Source organism: Plecotus auritus, assembly GCF_963455305.1.
Source record: "Plecotus auritus genome assembly, chromosome: 7".
Lineage (NCBI taxonomy): Eukaryota > Metazoa > Chordata > Mammalia > Chiroptera > Vespertilionidae > Plecotus > Plecotus auritus.
The window spans coordinates 34,712,238-34,729,474 of record NC_137774.1 but is presented as its reverse complement, the minus strand read 5'-3'; the positions used below and the strand labels follow the sequence as shown (position 1 = coordinate 34,729,474).

General features: G+C 59.7%; 1 protein-coding gene and 1 long non-coding RNA gene across 4 annotated transcripts; one reads left to right on the top strand and one right to left on the bottom strand.

Moving 5' to 3' along the window:
• Window positions 1–347: 347 nt before the first annotated feature.
• LOC308253931 lies at window positions 348–1,699 on the bottom strand. Its single transcript, XR_013961176.1, has 3 exons — window positions 1,564–1,699; window positions 1,188–1,321; window positions 348–575 (listed from the first exon to the last, which is right to left on the bottom strand). It is a non-coding gene; the product is annotated as an uncharacterized lncRNA (long non-coding RNA).
• A 303-nt stretch (window positions 1,700–2,002) lies between these two features.
• Window positions 2,003–17,141, top strand: GIT1 (GIT ArfGAP 1). 3 transcript variants are annotated; one of them, XM_080677288.1, is made up of 21 exons: window positions 2,003–2,199; window positions 7,638–7,771; window positions 8,288–8,400; window positions 8,522–8,627; window positions 9,160–9,377; window positions 9,455–9,549; window positions 9,860–9,902; window positions 11,698–11,724; window positions 11,916–11,964; window positions 12,389–12,461; window positions 13,055–13,152; window positions 13,551–13,662; window positions 13,793–13,926; window positions 14,089–14,241; window positions 14,321–14,551; window positions 14,636–14,689; window positions 14,878–14,964; window positions 15,081–15,154; window positions 15,260–15,442; window positions 15,572–15,635; window positions 15,756–17,141. In XM_080677288.1, the coding sequence occupies exons 1-21, from the start codon at window positions 2,148–2,150 to the stop codon at window positions 15,966–15,968; spliced, it is 2,313 nt and encodes a 770-aa protein (XP_080533414.1). In that variant the 5' UTR covers window positions 2,003–2,147; the 3' UTR covers window positions 15,969–17,141. The 3 variants fall into 3 exon arrangements, with proteins under 3 accessions (XP_080533414.1, XP_080533415.1, XP_080533413.1); XM_080677289.1 differs by lacking the exon at window positions 11,698–11,724; XM_080677287.1 differs by having other exon boundaries at window positions 14,321–14,689.
• The last annotated feature ends 96 nt before the right edge of the window (window positions 17,142–17,237 follow it).

The window sequence follows — 17,237 nt, the reverse complement described above, 5'->3', positions numbered from 1 at the left end:
GGAACAAAGTTTGGAGAGTGGATCCGTGCCTGGGCCACTCCCAGGTAGTCCTGGGACAACCTGGTGAATCATAAATTTTCCCCTGAAAAATCTTTAAAGAGGGAGCTCAGCCTGGATTGGGGCGGGAGGGGGGGTAAGGGGGCGCTATCCCCCGGGCAACCGACTCTCTTTTTGCTAAGGCAGCCATATACATAGACTAAGCCCAGGTCGCTTTTCCTCCAGCCTGCGCGCCCCAGCTGCCACGTGCTCGAGACGCGCCCACATAGCAAAGAAACAAAGACAACCAACCGATAGAGCTGCCAGCAGCCGCCTCGGCATTTAATAAATGAAATTCCACAGCTGGGGGTCGATCGGTTGAAGGGACGGCCGTCGGTGGTGGCCTGTGTGCCGGTTTGGGCGGCTAGGCTGCTTCTTCCATTGCCTGGGCTGGGGTCACCAAGCCCATGGACTGACTTCTGGGCTCGGGTGCGGTACTGGATGGCAGGTGGCGTTCCATCCCCCACCTCTAACCCTCGAGGTATCCTTGCTTACAGAAACCCCGCCAGCCAGCAGCTGACTGTGGAGGAAAAGGAGGCCTGCAAGAATTTTTTTTTAAGGTGTGATTATAAAAATATCCCGTGGATCGCTATTTCAAACAAACTTGTCAATCTGCGCTGCAGCAAAAGGCGATGGAGGCAGCTTTGCATGTATTTCGGGTGGTGTGACTCATGAGCATTACTTTGTCTCCCCCAGGGAAGCAGCCTGTCCACCCACAAGTCACTGCTGCTCTGGCACCGCTGGGATAAAATGGACCAACTCTGTATCCCTGCGCAAGGATTTGCCCCACTCCTCACCCTGGTTACTGAGCAGGATTCCCTGCCGCTTGGGAACTCTCCCTTAATCATGTCACTACTGACCTGACCCCCAGGCCTGGTCTTGGGCACCCTAGACCCCTCCCCACAAGCAATGCTCTGGCCTTTTGCTGCTGCAGGGATGGGGGCTGGGTGCACGCGAGGCACACGTGTTTGGGGGAGCATGCTCAGTGCACCAGTTCACCCACGTGCAGTCTGGCCTCTGCTCCCTGTTCCTCTCCCAACCCCCCCCCCCCCCGCCCCGCGCCACCATGTCTCTGTGTGAAGTCCAGGAAGAAAGGCTGCCACAAAACTAAGTTTCTATATGTTATATGCACACACCCTGGACATACACACCTCTGGTGGCCCAGAAACATTGTGGATGCATACAAGTCGGATGACAAGTAGGTATTACTGCACACCCGCACAGTGGTCACTCATCAGGAGGCCTTTAAAAACCGCCCAGATTCTTCACTTTTTAGAGGCAAACCCTGAGGAAGGATAGATGCAGTCTTAGCCCGAAGGTTAGGGCGTACACTGCTGGACCTCTTTGGCATCTGGGCGTCCATGTTGTTGGCGGTGTGCATAGTCAGCAAGTGTGACCACACACACACCTAGACACAGATGTGGACACCTGAGACCAGGACGCACACCTCACACCAACCAGAGATAAGCGGGTACCCCAAGCCACAGCCCCTAACAGGAAGGACAGCCTAGGCCTGCAGCTCCTTACTCGTGTCTCTGATTCCCAGGGGCCACTGTCCTAGGGCCCGAACTCCGGACCAACCCCCATCTCGAAAGCGAAGGGGATGGGCTGACTCACACCGCCTTCGGGCCAGAGATACGCCAGAGGTGGGGCCTCGGCCGCAGGCGAGATCGCCTGCTCCAGCCCGGCGGCGTCTGCTGTCCCTTTAAGCGCCCCCGCCCCTTCCCGCCCGTGCTCACGGCTTCCTTTCTCCGGGAGGCGCGGCCAGCAGGCTGGTCGGCGGGGCGGGTGTGCGGGCTGCCCCTCCCCCGGTAGGCAGGGCCTGCGCCGCTTCCTGCAGGAGCGGCCGGGAGCCGCGCAAGGGGCGGAGAGAGCGAGCGGCGAGCGGCGGCGGGGCGGCGCGGGGCGGAGGGCGCCCGAGGGCGAGCGGGCAGGCGGGCACGGCGGGTTCCGGGCCAGCCCAGGGGCGGTCGGTTGGCTGGGCGCGCGGAGCCTAGCCGGGGCCTTGCCGGAGCCGGGACGGGCAGCAGGGCCGCCGCCGCCGCCGCCCGGGTCCGCCGCCCGCGCCCCCCACGCTGGCCCAGAGGGCTGCGGCCGCGTCGCCGCTGAGGATGTCCCGGAAGGGGCCGCGAGCGGAGGTGTGTGCGGACTGCAGCGCCCCGGGTAAGCAGGCCTGGCGGGGGCGGGACCGCGCGCCGAGGCCGCCGGGCGGGCGCCTGGGCCTGGCGGGAGCGTCGTGCGGGGCCGGAGGGCGGGGTGGGGCTGGGGGCTGCGGCGTGGGGCTGCGGCCTCCGGCCTCGGCCCCCGCCCGGGCCACTGCGGAGCCTCGTCCTTGGCAGGAGGGCCGGCTGGGGGGCCCCTGTTTCCTCGCGCCCGCGGACAAGCGAGAAAGGACATTCTCGGCGCCGCCTCCCACTCCTCAGTCTGAGGGAGGCGGGCAGCTAGCTGCCCCCCGCCCCCACCTCAATATCCGAACGGAAGCGCCAGCCTGGGGTGGCCGAGGGCTGTGGCGGAGGCCGGCCAGGTTTAGGGGGTGGGGGCGAATGTGGTTTTGTGCCGTCTCAGTGCCACCCCCGCGTCTTGCACCTGCTGCTCGCATGGTCTGCTGGCCTGCTGGGGTGGCGGAGGGCAAGGGGCAGAGAGCTGGGCAGATGGGCCGGGGGGAGGGGGAAGCTTGGATACTGTTTCCTCGGGAGCAGATGAGGGGGTGGCTACTCCTAGAACTCCCTGCCCCTGGCTCCCAAGGCTGGGGCTCCTTGCAGGCCCGGTGTACAGGGCCAGTGTGAGCCTGAGCATCTTCCTCTGAGGCATCCTCCAGGCCACCTGGTGACTGGGACCACCTAGACTCGGCTTTTCTTGCGCCTCAGTCAGGCCTGCTTGGGAGAGTGAGCTTGGCATCGCCCCAATTTGGGCAGATACCCTTCCTGGTGCCCTAGCCCGGTCTGACCAGAAATGGGTAGGGAGTAGTGTTGAGGGTTCTGGATTCCCCAGGAGCCCGCTGGTCCCTGGCCTGCCTCTTGGCTGTGTTTACCGTGGTGTTTCCCTTCTTCCCAGCAGTCAGCTCCAGGCTAATGTGAACCCCCGACCTGCTGAGGAAGTGAGGAGCAGTGACCCCCCAGGCTGCTCCCTTCTGATGTGGGAGGACACTGCCAGTGATGGGGCTCGGCAGCTGGCGGGGGGAAGGAAGCCCTGGCCTTGTCCATCCTCTCTTTAGAAAAGGAACTGTCTCCCTGGGCAGGCCCAAGGGGTCTGTGAACTCTGGGGTGCCTGTGGACAGACCAGGTGTGAGAGTGTGCGGTGCTGTTTTGTGGGCCCATAACTCCCAGACATTATTTGAACAGCCCCAGGCAGGACCCCAACAGGTTGAGACTCACAGATGCCCTGGTGGCTCTGGTGGCTCCAACCTGGCGTGTTTGGGAACTGGATGCTGGCAAAGGCATGATACTCTGTGGTTGGTTATGACCCTGAGGCCTCCTCTCAGGGCATGCCACGATCTAGCGGGCTCCGAAGAAGCTGTCTGGGGTTGTGTGTGCTTACCTCTAATTAGCTGGAAACGGTGACCCCCTTGCCCCAGCCCTAGGGATAGAAGGGGAAAGAGGAGAGCTTGCCTTCTATATGTCTGTCCCAGGCGGTTGTGCCGCTCTGCTGGGTAGGAGTAGCATGCACAGCAGACACCCTTTCAGGGGAGCCTGGGTTTTAGGGTTGCCTTTGTTTCCAGCTTACTCTGTGACCCCATGGCAAGACCTTCCTCACTCTGTCCCCAGTTTCCTCACCTGTAAGGCAAAGAAGTTGGAGTAGAAATGATTTGGGGGGAGTGTCCCATCTCCAAAGCTGTGGTCCTGATGCTGGGTTTGAGGGATGCAGAGCAGCATCAGCAAGGCAGTTGTCTTTTTTCCATTTCATTTGCCTGTTTGGCTGCAGTCTCTGGATGCCCATTGGGCTCAGGGGAGGAGTGGTGTGTATCTGAGGTGTTTGTACTGCCCAACTCTTATCCCTGGTCCTTGTTCCACAGAGGCATTTGTGCCCCGGGGCCCTCATTCCCCTTGATTAGGTCAGGAAGAGGCAAATGGTGAGAAGGTGAGAATGATGAGGTGGGCCAGGTGATGACAAAGTCTTATCACCCCATCCCAGCACCTAGCAAGGTGTCTGGCGCAGAGCAGGCACTCCCCGGGTGTGTGGATGCTTGTCAGGACCCCTGCTGGCTACTTGGGTCTGCTCCAGACCCCGCTGTATGCTGCGTGGAATGGCGTTCTCAGTCTGGGAACTACTCTCAGCCCAAGTAAAAGGCTTGAGAGTAGGCAACTGTCTGGAGCTCAGACCCAGAGCCACCCCTGGTGTGTGCCTCCTACCCAGTCATGGGCTTCCCTCGATGTGGTAGGAACCCTGCAGTCCCAGCCCTAGGAAGCCGGGGTGGGGGGGGTGGGGGTGGTTATGGAGGTAAAAGGTGAGATGCAGCCTGACCCCAAAGGCCCCTCCCTGTCCTCCCTTTGCTCCCAGGCGTGGGCACGCAGGGGATAAGTGTGAGTATGTTGTGAGGCAGCTGGGCATGGCATAGCTGCTGGTCAGGCACCATCTGTGCCCCTGCCTGCCTTGGGAGTCCAAGAGAGGGGCTGGGGTCAGGGGACCTGCAGAATGTGTGTTTCCCCATCCTCCCCCTGCCACACAGTTCTGGCCCAGCTCTCAAGGGCTTGTTCCTCACCCTAAGGGCCCCCATTGCAGCCTCTGGCACAGGAGCGGAGCTACAGGCACCTTGGATGAGCAAGGCTGGCCACCAGCTAGGGCCATTTGGGAACCTGCAGGCTCATGTGTCTCCTCATAATTATTGTGGGGTGGGGTGAGTGGTGGGCTTTCTTCCTCTTTTACTGAGATACAACTTATGAATGGCAAACTGCACGCACCTTTCTGTTTGGCCTGATGAGTTTGTACGTGTGTGCGTAGCTGTAGCCATCACCCCGATCCAGAGGTAGAGCATTCCCATCACTCTGCAGGGTTTTCTTGTGCCTCTGCCCGGTCAGTGTCCCCCAAAGGTAACTGCCGTTCTGACCTCCATTTCTGTAGATGACTCTTGCCTGCTTTCAGTATGGTGGCTTCTCTCTCTTCCCTAGTGAGGATCTGGTCCCTAGCTCAGGAGAGGCTAGCCTTTATAGCAGACCTACTGGCCCCAGAGGCCACTAATGGCTTTAAGTGGTGGCCTAAATTTATCTTAGGAGAAACCTCCATGGAGTTGGCACTGGTTAATAATACCTCAGGACCCCCCGCGCCTGCCACTTGCCCACTCTTATCAGACCCCCACCCTGACGGGAGGCAGGCGTCCAGGAGGAGGATTGGCAGATACCAAGTTGGTCACCACATCCCCTGGCCCTTACATTCCCTGTCTCTCTTCTGCCCCAAGTTTGGTCCAGGGAGCCTCATTGGGACCAGAGTCCCTTTAACCTTAAACTCCAATAGCCACTGACTTTCAGGAACCCTTCCTGGCCCTTCTGTTTAGCAACTGGACTAGGTGAGGCTTGGGGGCTCTTGCTTGGGTATGTCCAGTGTCCCCTGGGCATAAGGAACAGGGAGTGGGGTGAGGGTTGGCTTTCTCATCTGTCAATCAGAACTGAACTGGCATCAGTGCGCCCCAGACCAGGACAGTGTCCCCTGCCCACCCTTCCTATTTCAGGTCACTGTGGGCATGTGGGGGAGAGGGGGGACCCCTAGGAGAGTGGCAAGCAGAGTCTTGGACCACATTCCCCAGATCCTAGTGTGTTGGTCACTGCCATATTCAGGGACTTGCCGTGTCTGTTCTGGCCAGTCCCTCTGGTAGGGCGGTCCATTTGTGATCCTGGCCTGGGCGGCTCCCCACTTACAGGAAACCCCACCATTTCAACAAGAGGAATTTAGGCTGCGTCATTTCCAGCTTCCTGCCTGGGCTGCCGGTGATGGCTGGAGGGCAGACCCCTGACCCAGTGGTGTTTGGGAGTGGGGGAGGGAGCTTTTCATACCTGGAGCGTCTCACTACTTGGGTGAAGCCAACACTAAAGTGTGCCTTAGGGCTGCCCGTCTTGGCATAGATGGTGGGTTCCTTCCTCTTGGACCCCTGGAATTAGCTCCCCAAGAAGGTATATAGTGTGCACCTTGTGTTTTCCTGTTGCCCTGTTTTGGGGGGGTGGGGGATCCCTGACCCAAAAAGCTGAGTCTCCTCTGACACTTCCTGTTCCCGTGCTATGAGGGGCTACTTGCTGTGGGCAGAGCTCATGCCGCACCCTGACTCAGAGTCTCCTCGCGATTCTCCTGGGGACTTGGATAGAAGTCCTTTCGGGGAAGGGTCTGAGAATCACCTTCTGGTTGGAGAGGCTCTCGTTACCCCTGAGCACTATGGGGCAAGGCAGGGAGCCAGCATCCCTGCCCAGGACAGGGCTTCCTGAGACAGGGTGGGGGCCCGGGCAGAGCACAGTGTCCTGGGAGACAGGCTCCCTGCCCCCACTCTCCAGTGGCACACAATGGCTGCTTTCTCCCCCATGACCTTTCCGCAGCCTGAGCTGTATGCAGCTGTCCCTTCCCCCTCTCCCAAGGGGCCTGGGAGGGGTGGCATCTCCCCTGCCCTTGAGAAGGACCCCAGGAGCTCCCACCCTGTCCCGGCCCCCTTCTTGTTTCCAAAGTTCATTTCTCAAGGAGTGGAGAGAGGTTCCCAGAGCCCCCTTCTCCCCTGGGGGGCTGTCCCCTTCAGGACAGAGGCACAGAGACAGCAGCGGTTCTGGACATGGCACAGTCTCTGGCATCTAAGTGCCTGGGTGCATATCCCAGCAGTCTCACTCACTTGCTGTGTGACCTTGTGCACGTGCGCTAACCTCTCTTGAGGCACTATTTCCTCAATGGTAAGGCAGGGGTAGCCTTCCCTACCTTGCCTGACAGTTGTGAGAGGCATGCATACAGCACCCAGGGGTGCATAGTGCATAGTGGGTGCTCAGTCAGCGTTAGTTCCTCTGCTCTCCCCATCTCCCTTAAGAGGGATTCCATCAGTGATGATGACAGGAGGCTCAGGCATGCAAAGGCCTCTTGCCTTGGCAGGATAAGGGCAGAGTCAGGTGTCCCTGGGGGTTGCGATGGGTCCGGCAGGTGGGCCATTGGCTCCAACAGAAGTCTGGGTGCAGGAGAGTTGTGGCACTGACCCAGACACAGGAGGAGTGCCTAGGGATGAGTGGTGTGGAAACATTGGGGTTCCATCCCCTAGGGGATCCCTGCTTCCCTGGGGAAGGGCTAGGGTAGCAGTCTTGTTCCCTGGGGAAGGCTATGGGAATGATAGTGGTGACTGCAGGACAGGAAACCATGCCCGCTGAGTAGGCCCTGGGGACCACACCTTCCCAGAGAGCCAAATATGTGTAGGAAAGGGCTCGGCTGTGTCCGTCGCCAGCTGCCAGCCTGTGTGGAAATCCCTCTCACTGCCTTAGCTCAGCTTCCTCATCAGTCGCCTGTGCCTCCTGATGTCCCAGTTTCTAGACCTCTGAGGGACCAAGTGAGTGAATATGTGCGGATACTAAGCATAGTGCTGGCCCAGAGCACGTGCTCAGGGGGTCTTGCCTGCATCTGGCTATGGCTGACCCTGGCTTCCACCCCGGCAGACCCTGGCTGGGCCTCCATCAGCAGGGGTGTGCTGGTGTGTGACGAGTGCTGCAGTGTGCACCGGAGCCTGGGACGCCACATTTCCATTGTCAAGCACCTTCGCCACAGCGCCTGGCCTCCCACGCTACTGCAGGTACGGTGCTGGCCCGCCGTTCCTCCTTCCCCACAGTGTGTGCTAATCGCAGGCACATTTCCCTCATTCTAACATACACACCTCCCTGGATTCAGTAGCTCCTAGGGGGCAGCACCTGCCTGGGGAAGACCTTAACCCTAACCCAAACCCATCCACTCATCCGAGCTTCTTGTAGTGTATGGGGCTGATCCTGGCTCTCCTGACGTTAATGGCCGAACACCCATTGACCCAGGACTGGAGTCAGACAGACCTGGTCTCTCATCTCTGCTCTGCCACTTACTAGCTTGGCCATGTAGCACTGAGCAGGTCGCTTAACCTCTCTCAGCCTTGACATGCTGGTCATGTGACCTGGAGTTCTAAACAGGACCCACATCCTTGGGTGGCCTGACTGGATAGAGGTGCATCAGTGAACAGGCACCCAGTAGGTCCTTTGGTACTTTTGCAGCCACACTGGCTGTGGCCGGTGCCCGGTGCCCAGCACTCAGTGGGCTCTCACTTGGCATCTCCTCCCCACAGATGGTGCACACACTCGCCAGCAACGGGGCCAACTCCATCTGGGAGCATTCCCTGCTGGACCCTGCACAAGTGCAGAGCGGCCGGCGCAAAGCCAACCCCCAAGACAAAGTCCAGTGAGTCGGGTTGGAGGGGTGGTGGCAGGGCCTGTGTGGTCTGGGACATGGGCCTGGGAGGTGGCCAGGTAACTAGCCTCTCTCGCTCTGCTCCCCATTTCCTCCTATGTGCCCCGTGCAGCCCCATCAAGTCAGAGTTCATCAGGGCCAAGTACCAGATGCTGGCATTTGTGCACAAGCTTCCCTGCCGGGATGATGACGGGGTCACCGCCAAAGACCTCAGCAAGGTTTGAGGGGCGCCACGATGGACGGGCGGGCCTCTCCTCACCCATAACGCCCTGAAGGCTTCTCCTTAGTCACACTCAGCCCTAGGCCCCAAAGGCAGCAAGGTCAGGCAAGAACCGCAGGCATGTGGAGCAATGAACTTGCTTGGTTAGGCTGCATGTGGTCAAAGCCCCTCAACTCCCAGGTGGACACACAAGGCTAACATTTCCCAACTGCCACCCAAAAGCCAGGAAAACATGGGGTAGTTCCTTAGCCTCTCAGAGCCTTAGTTTTCTCATCTATAAAATGGGAAAGAACAGCATCATCTCATATATAATGTCTGTTCCAAGCAGAGCACACAGCATGTGGTAGATAGTGACTGACAACAGCTACTATTAATTGGTGTAAACTCCTGTGGGAAGCCCTCTGTCCTCCCAGACAACCGAACTTCAGCTGGGCCCTTGGAGCTGTAGGAGTCCCAGGTGCTTCCAATACCAGGTGCAGCTTGCAGGAGGAGGGGCTCACACATTTGTTGCATGCTCCCGCTCCTTGCAGCAACTGCATTCAAGCGTGCGGACAGGCAACTTGGAGACATGTCTACGCCTGCTGTCCCTGGGTGCCCAGGCCAACTTCTTCCACCCAGAGAAGGGCACCACGCCTCTGCACGTGGCTGCCAAGGCCGGGCAGACGCTGCAGGCCGAGCTTCTTGTAGTGTATGGGGCTGATCCTGGCTCTCCTGACGTTAATGGCCGAACACCCATTGACTATGCCAGGTGAGGGTTGGCTGAAGGGTGGGGCTTGGGTGGGCGGGGACTGCTGCTGCAGGCTGAGCCATGCCCCCTCCCCACAGGCAGGCGGGGCACCATGAGCTGGCAGAAAGGCTAGTCGAGTGCCAATATGAGCTCACTGACCGGTTGGCCTTCTACCTCTGTGGACGAAAGCCTGGTGAGCAGAGTGCGGGGCAGGCCTGGCTGGGCCAGGCAGGTGGGACCCAGACACACCTCAGCAGCAGGTGCCATGGTGACAGAGCCGGCTGGGGAACAGCGTTGCTAAGCAACTGGCTCCTGTGAAATTGCTGCAGGCTCTGGGCTGCAACACATTGGGGTAGGGAGTGGGGGTGGGCATAACTTCTAGCCAGCTCCCAGGCTTTCCCCTGACACTTCTGGGTGCCTATCCCTGCTCATGGCAGTGAGGTGGGCTTCCAGCTACTAAGGCCACTCAGCACCAGTGACTTGGCATTTTTATTTTTGTTCAGATCACAAGAATGGGCATTATATCATCCCACAGATGGCCGATAGGTAAGTGCCCACCTGGTGTCCTGTCCCAGAGGCTGTTACAGGCCATGTTGGTGCCTGACCCCCAGAGCCCCCACCCCTCCAGTGCCCCAGGTTTTAGGGGCCTGGGACCCCTCCACATTCCCCACCCCACTCCTCTAGGGGCTGGAAGCACAAACATTTCATAGACTAGTCCTTACTCCCTAATTCTGGGCCCCAGGGCAGATAAGTGTCAGCTTAGCACATGGCCAGCATAACCTGAGCCCCCTTCTGTCAAAACATAGTGCTTGAGTACAGGTAGCACCCCCAAGAGCAGTGGGTCACCGGGTTCTATTCCCAGTGACACTGACCCCACTAAAATCTTAGATAAACCCCTGCTCTTCAGTGAAAGGGTGGTGGGCTCCAGGGATCTGAGTAACTGCCCAGCCCTGTGTGGTGTGTTCATAAATTGGGCAGGGGCTGGAGGGCAGGGCATGGCACAATCCAGGTGTTTCTGCCTCTGATCTGAGAGGCCCCAGGTGCCCAGGCTGGGAGGTACCACCTCCAACCCTTACCCAGCTTACAAGATGGATGCTGGCGCCACCTGGTGGCTGCCTCTGATGGCCATCTTTATGCCCTGCTGTGCCTGCTGGCTTGGATCTGGAGAGGAGGCTCCCTCCTCCAAAGGGCAGTGTGGGCAGATGGGGACTGTCAGGTCTGGGCACCTTGGATTCCTGAGCCCAGACCTCCTCTGTTCTGGAATCCCGAGACTCCCCCTACTTCTTTGGTCTGATTCTGCCTGGTGTGTGTGCCTGCGTGGCAGGGGGGTGTTGTAAACACATATGGGCACGAACTCAATGAAATGTTAACTGAGCACCTTCGCAGTGCCAGCTGCTGTTCTTGGCACTGAGACACAGAGGTGGCTCCGACATCATCCCTGCCTTTAAGGAGCTCACAGTCGAGAAAGGGAGGCAGCCTAGTCAGACAGTTGTAGTTCAGTGTGGGATGTACAGCAAGAGAGACAGAGGCATAGACGTTAGGAATGCTATGCCAGGAACTGCAAGCAGATGGTGAGCCTACAGCATATGTGAGAGGCCGGGAATCCCAGGAGCAAGACTGGAATAGAGACGGAGTGGCCAGTCCTGTGAGTCCTGAGAAAAGCTGTGACCTTCCGAGAGCAGAGAGGTTCCAGCATGGGGGTGTGTGGAGCAGGCTCTGCTGCTTTCCTGGCTGTGTGACTTCAAGCAGGCTGCTTAACCTCTCAGAACCTCAGTTATCTTACCTGGAAATGAGGGCAACTGTACCTATCTTTGTGGGCTGTTGAGAGGATTAAATAAGATAATGCATGCAAAGCATTTAGCATATTTTTAAATGAGCTTTTTGTTGACGTATGTCATCTATACCTGTTATTATTGAGATGTTTTTACGGCCAGGAATAGTGCCGCCAGGTGCGTCCAAAAGATCACCTGGGTGCTAGGTAGAAAAGAGTTTTGTAGGGGCAAGAGTGGGAGGGGGAAGATGGATTAATAAACTACAGCAAAAGCCCAGGCAGGAGGAAATGATGGCAGAACCTGGGAAAAGTCAGGCTGAGGCTTGAGGCTGAGGGAGGTTTCAGGTGACTCCCAGGAGCTGACGTTGGTGCCTGGTGAGTGGGTCACCGAGAGTAGGAGCAAGCCAGTCAGGAGCAGGTTGAGGGGAGAGGAGGTCAGTTTTGTACATTCCGAGTCTGGCATGTGCAGAGATGAGTCTGAGCTTGACGGGGGAAGGCGTGTGCTCCCTTCTGCTGGGTAATTGCTGCCTCTGTCCTGTTCTTCCCTCTGCTGCCTTCCTCTGGACTTAGATCTCGGCAAAAGTGCATGTCTCAGAGGTATCTGGTGTCTGCCACGGGAGCAGGCTCTGGAAGTTGGGTGGGGCAGGGTGGCTCTGGTTGTGTGGCATCTGGGGTCTTGTCTCCCTGGGGTCTCTGCATGTTTGGGGGGATCATTGGCAAGGGTCTGGCCATGTCTTATGTCTGGTCTCTCCCTTCTTCCCCATTCTCGGCTCCCTCCTTGTCCACAGCCTGGACCTGTCTGAGTTGGCCAAAGCTGCCAAGAAGAAGCTGCAGGCAGTGAGTCTGCTCCCATTCCTAACCCCCACCCCTCGCCCCTCTGATCGCTCCCCCTTCCTCGGACCTGGTGTCCTTTTCCAAGTCTTTGACCTGCTCTCACTCCAGCCTCCCGTCTCCTCTTTGCTACTTCCCCACCCCTTGTCTTTGACCCTGGCTCTGCCTTGCAAAGGCTCCCAGGGCCCTAGCTCCACTTCTGACCTACAGTGGCATTAGCTGGCCCAGTCTGGCCTCCCTTTTGCCCTCTCCCACCTTGGAGCCTTGCAGACAGACCCGCAACCCCAGTTTCCAGTTCTGAGACTGTGGGGCTGGGTGGCATAAGGGACACAAGTGGTTGACCACATCTTATGACACCTGATGAGCTGGCCCTGTCGGCTCTGGGGGCCAGTGGGTCTGACCAAGCCTGTGACCCCCTCTGTGCCTCCAGCTCAGCAACCGGCTTTTTGAGGAACTTGCCATGGACGTGTATGATGAGGTGGATCGAAGAGAAAATGATGCTGGTGAGCTGGGAGGGTATTGGGGGCTTGGGGCAGATGGGACAGAGGAACTACCCAGTAAGGAAGGCTAGGACCTGGTGTGGCTCTCGGGTACTTTGATCGAAACTAAGAAGGGGTGACTGGGGTTGGTCTGCTCGCAGGCCTGTATACAAGCCTCTGCCAGCTGTGAGCCCGCCTGGGCAGCTCCCCCAGCTGGGCAGAGTGTGCTGAGCTGGAGGCAGCCAGCCTGCTCCTCCTACTCGCAACCCCCCACTGGGGCTCATCTCTGCTCTAGCCGCCTCCCACTTTGGCGCTTTCCCCAGTCCTGCTCCGCCCCCTGCACCCCGCTCCCCGCCCTCCCCACCCCCATATCACTCCTTCCTAGCCACAGCCAGATTCCAGCCCAAACTCGGCTGGGCCTAGCGAGAGGGAGTGGCCTCGTTCTGTCAGTCTCCCGCATGCTTTGCCCAGTGCCTGCCGGAAGACCACCCCTGTTTTGATCACCAAGCTCTGTGGGCCTGGGGAGGAGCTAGGAAAGCTGTGCTCAGCGCTCTCCCCCACCCCAGCCCATGGGCCTGGCCACCCTGGACAGTCTGCTCCCCGCTCCTCCCCCACAGTATGGCTGGCTACCCAAAACCACAGCACCCTGGTGACAGAGCGCAGTGCTGTGCCCTTCCTGCCCGTTAACCCTGAATACTCAGCCACACGGAATCAGGTAAGGAGGCTTGGTGGGGGGCCTGGGGCTCCTTCTTCCCTTCCAGGGGTCGCCAGCTCTGTGGGCCCTGCCTTCCTCACCAGCTATTGTCTGGGCCTGGGCCTGGGCCTGGGCCTGCTCTTCCCCACCCCTGCCCAAGGCCTCCCTTGGCCCGGCTGGCACTGCGACTTGGGCGTGGGGAAGAAGCTGCTCTTTTGAGCACTTGGTGAGCAGCTTCGAGGAGGTGGGTTCCAGCCTCCTCCTGAGAGCTCCCCTCGGCACCCTGAATCTGTGCCATCCCTCACCCCCTGCCCTGGCCAAATGAGCCGGCTGGGATGTTTTAGCTGTGGTTAAAGCGCATAGCTGATAGCTGATAGCAGCGGCCCCGTCATGCCAGCCTGGCCCTTTCTGCCTCGCAGGGGCGACAGAAGTTGGCCCGCTTTAATGCCAGAGAGTTTGCCACCTTGATCATCGACATTCTCAGCGAGGCCAAGCGGAGACAGCAGGGCAAGAGCCTGAGCAGCCCCACAGGTGGGGAGGGCGAAGTGGATGTGGGGGATGGGCACGGCCCCAGGATATTCTCTTTCATGGCTCCCTTTCGGGGTTGCATGATAAGACGGGTTGTGTGGCTGAGCCCTGAGTGACAGGCCTGTGCCCTCAGACAACCTCGAGCTGTCTGTGCGGAGCCAGAGTGACCTCGACGACCAGCACGACTACGACAGCGTGGCCTCGGACGAGGACACCGACCAGGAGCCTCTGCGCAGCGCCGGTGCCACGCGGAACAACCGTGCTCGGGTCTGAGCGCAGCCCCTCCTGGCCCCTCCCCGGCCCCCATCAGGGCCCAGCTCCATCCTCTTGTTGCCCAGGGCCTCGGGGACGAGTGGGCTGGTCACAGCTTGGAGAGCAGCCCTCCGTCCCTGTCCCTGGCAGCTGACCGGCTTCTGTCTCACCTCGCAGAGTATGGATTCCTCAGACCTGTCTGATGGGGCCGTGACGCTGCAGGAGTACCTGGAGCTAAAGAAGGCCCTGGCTACCTCCGAGGCAAAGGTGCAGCAGCTCATGAAGGTCAACAGTAGCTTGAGTGACGAGCTCCGGAGGCTGCAGAGGGAGGTAAGGGGCGTGGGGCTTCCAGTGGGGGTGGGGGTGCTGCCTGGACCCTCTGGAACTTCTGACACCACTCCACTCCCAGATCCACAAGCTGCAGGCGGAGAACTTGCAAATCCGGCAGCCGCCTGGGCCGGTGCCCACACCCCCCCTCCCCAGTGAGCGGGCAGAACACTCATCCATGGGGCCTGGTGGGAGTGCCCACCGCAGAGACCGCCAGGCCTTCTCCATGTATGAACCGGGCTCGGCCCTGAAGCCCTTTGGGGGCCCATCTGGGGACGAGCTCGCCACCCGGCTGCAGCCTTTCCACAGCACTGTGAGTTGCCGGCTCAAGGTGGTGGGGAAACAGGGCCGAGTCCGCCACGGGGCCCTCCCTGACACCTACTGTGCTAACCCCCAGGAGCTGGAGGATGACGCCATCTATTCAGTGCACGTCCCGGCCAGCCTTTACCGGGTAAGCAGGGCCCGGGGCAAGTGGGTCCGTTTCTGCAACAGGTTCTGAGCCCCAGTGGGTGCCAGGCTTTGTGCTGGAGGCTGGGCAAGGGCTGAGAGACATACACGGTTCCCACCCTCCGTGCGGAGAAGCTAGAAGGCGGGTCACAGGGAGGAGGAGAGACTGACTCCAGCCCTCCTGGGTTTTAGATCCGGAAGGGGGTTTCAGCCTCAGCTGTGCCCTTCACTCCCCCCTCCCCACTGCTGTCCTGCTCCCAGGAAGGAAGCCGCCACACGGTAACGTCTCCTCCCTGTGCCTAAGGGACGGCTGCATGGGATGTGTGACGGGAGGGGGTGGGGCTGTGTGAGGCTGTGAATGTCTCTCACCTACTGTCTTGTCCTGCGTCCTCCAGAGCAAACTTTCCCGCCACGGCAGCGGTGCCGACAGCGACTATGAAAACACGCAAAGTGGGGATCCCCTGCTTGGGTGAGGCATCCCGGCAGAGGGAGGTCAGGTGGGCCCTGGAGTGGCTGAGGGCACAGGCAAGAGGCCTCATGGCTAGAACGTCTCTCTCTCTGTCCTCGCGCCCAGACTGGAAGGGAAGCGGTTTCTAGAGCTGGGCAAGGAGGAGGACTTCCACCCAGAGCTGGAAAGCCTGGATGGAGACCTGGACCCCGGGCTTCCCAGCACAGAGGACGTCATCCTGAAGACGGAGCAGGTCACCAAGAACATTCAGGAATTGTTGCGGGCTGCCCAGGAATTCAAGCATGACAGGTATGGGGGTGGGGGGGCACCAGCTCCTCTGGCCTGTGGGTGTTGCAGAGGGCAAGAAAGGGGCCGTGTTCCACTGTCCCTGGCAACCTTCTCTGAGAGCCCCCCCTAACGCATACCCTCCCCCCACAGCTTTGTGCCCTGTTCAGAGAAGATCCATTTGGCTGTGACTGAGATGGCCTCTCTCTTCCCAAAGGTACAGGGCCAGAGAGAGGACGACTGGGAGGGCCACGGGGTGGGGCAGGTGTGGACACACTAGGCCCCGATCAGTGCTCACAGCTTCAAGTCCGAGGCCCCTCCCCCTCCCTCCCTCCAGAGACCAGCCCTGGAGCCCGTGCGCAGCTCTCTGCGGCTGCTCAACGCCAGCGCCTACCGGCTGCAGAGTGAGTGCCGGAAGACAGTGCCTCCAGAGCCGGGCGCCCCTGTGGACTTCCAGCTGCTGACTCAGCAGGTGATCCAGTGCGCCTATGACATTGCCAAGGCTGCCAAGCAGCTGGTCACCATCACCACCCGGGAGAAGAAGCAGTGACCACTCACCCTACACCCTCACCTACACCCTGGGACCTCACTGGCCATGGGAGATGGGCCACTCCAGACACTAATCCCCACCCCAACAGAGCCGCTGGTGCCAAGTGCCCTTAGTGCTGCCACTCTCCCCTGGCAGCCAGGCATCCTGGTGCCCGCCCCCTTCACGCCCCCAAGGACGGGGAGGTGGGGTGGCAGGAGCTTCTGTCCCCCACATTCCATGCACCTCCCCCTGTACATAGCGTCCCCTCCCCTTCTAGCGTGCAGGGGCCTGTAAGGCATCACTCCCAGCCCCTTGCCCTCCAGGGCACCCTCAGCAAAGGGTCTGGTGGGGACACTCCAAGCGGGGCGGTTCCCCTTACATGCATCCCACCCCCATGAGCCAGTTCAGCCCTATTGGGGGCTGAGTGGGGGCACCCCCCTCCTTTGTACATAATCTCTGTGGATGTCCCCATCCTGTAGCCACCAGCCCCCATGCTGCTCTCCTTCAACGCCAAACGGCCCCAACCTGTGTCCCGGGGTCCCCAGCAGCAAACACTGGAAAATCTTTTTCTTCTTTTCTCTCTCTCTACCCCTTAATTTTAACATCGTGGTAACTAAGTGTCCCTGCGTGTGAGTGGATGGGGCGGCAGTGCCGTTCCAGAGGCCTGGTCCATATGGAGTTTGTGAGGGTGAGGGGACCAGAGCAGCAGGACCAGTGTGGGGGGTCAGCCCCCCTCTCACCCATCCTGGGGCCAGGAACTGCCAGAGTAACCAACTGGGGTCCTGCCCACTGCCTCCCCTCATCACTCCCACCACTCATACCCCTTCTCTATAAACTTAAATGAAAACCACTCCCCTCCATCTGCCCTCCCCCTCCCTGTGGAGGGGGAGTGTGCTGGCTGGGGCAGAGAACTGAGCACCTGAGCCTGGGGCTGGCTCCCCGGGGTCCCTGACTCAGCCGAGAGGCCCCTCCCTATAACCTCTGAGAGGCTAGCACCTGTGCCTGCGGTGTCTGGGTACCTGGAACCTGGGCTGCAGCCTGGGAAGGCTGGAGAGGCAGACGGCAGCGCCCACCAGCTCTTCTCCCATCCTGCCTCTGCCCCAGGGGGCCAGGCTCTACCTGTATGGTGGTGGGTGGGCTGCTGTCAAGATGTGTATCATGTACATTTGTATCAAAAATAAATAAGTGATCATGTGCTGTTTCTGATGCTTAGAGGATTGAGGGGAGGGGGCTGGGGAGGTGGCAAGCATGAAAGGGAGAATGTCAAGGAGTATGAAGCAAATGAATAGA

Excerpts from the sequence above, each read along its gene's own strand:
- GIT1 (XM_080677287.1), top strand. The coding sequence starts at position 2,148 with ATGTCCCGGAAGGGGCCGCGAGCGGAGGTGTGTGCGGACTGCAGCGCC. Across the intron at positions 7,772-8,287 it reads GGCCTCCCACGCTACTGCAG|ATGGTGCACACACTCGCCAG; the intron begins GTACGGTGCTGG and ends TCCTCCCCACAG. Across the intron at positions 11,725-11,915 it reads CAAAAGTGCATGTCTCAGAG|CCTGGACCTGTCTGAGTTGG; the intron begins GTATCTGGTGTC and ends CCTTGTCCACAG.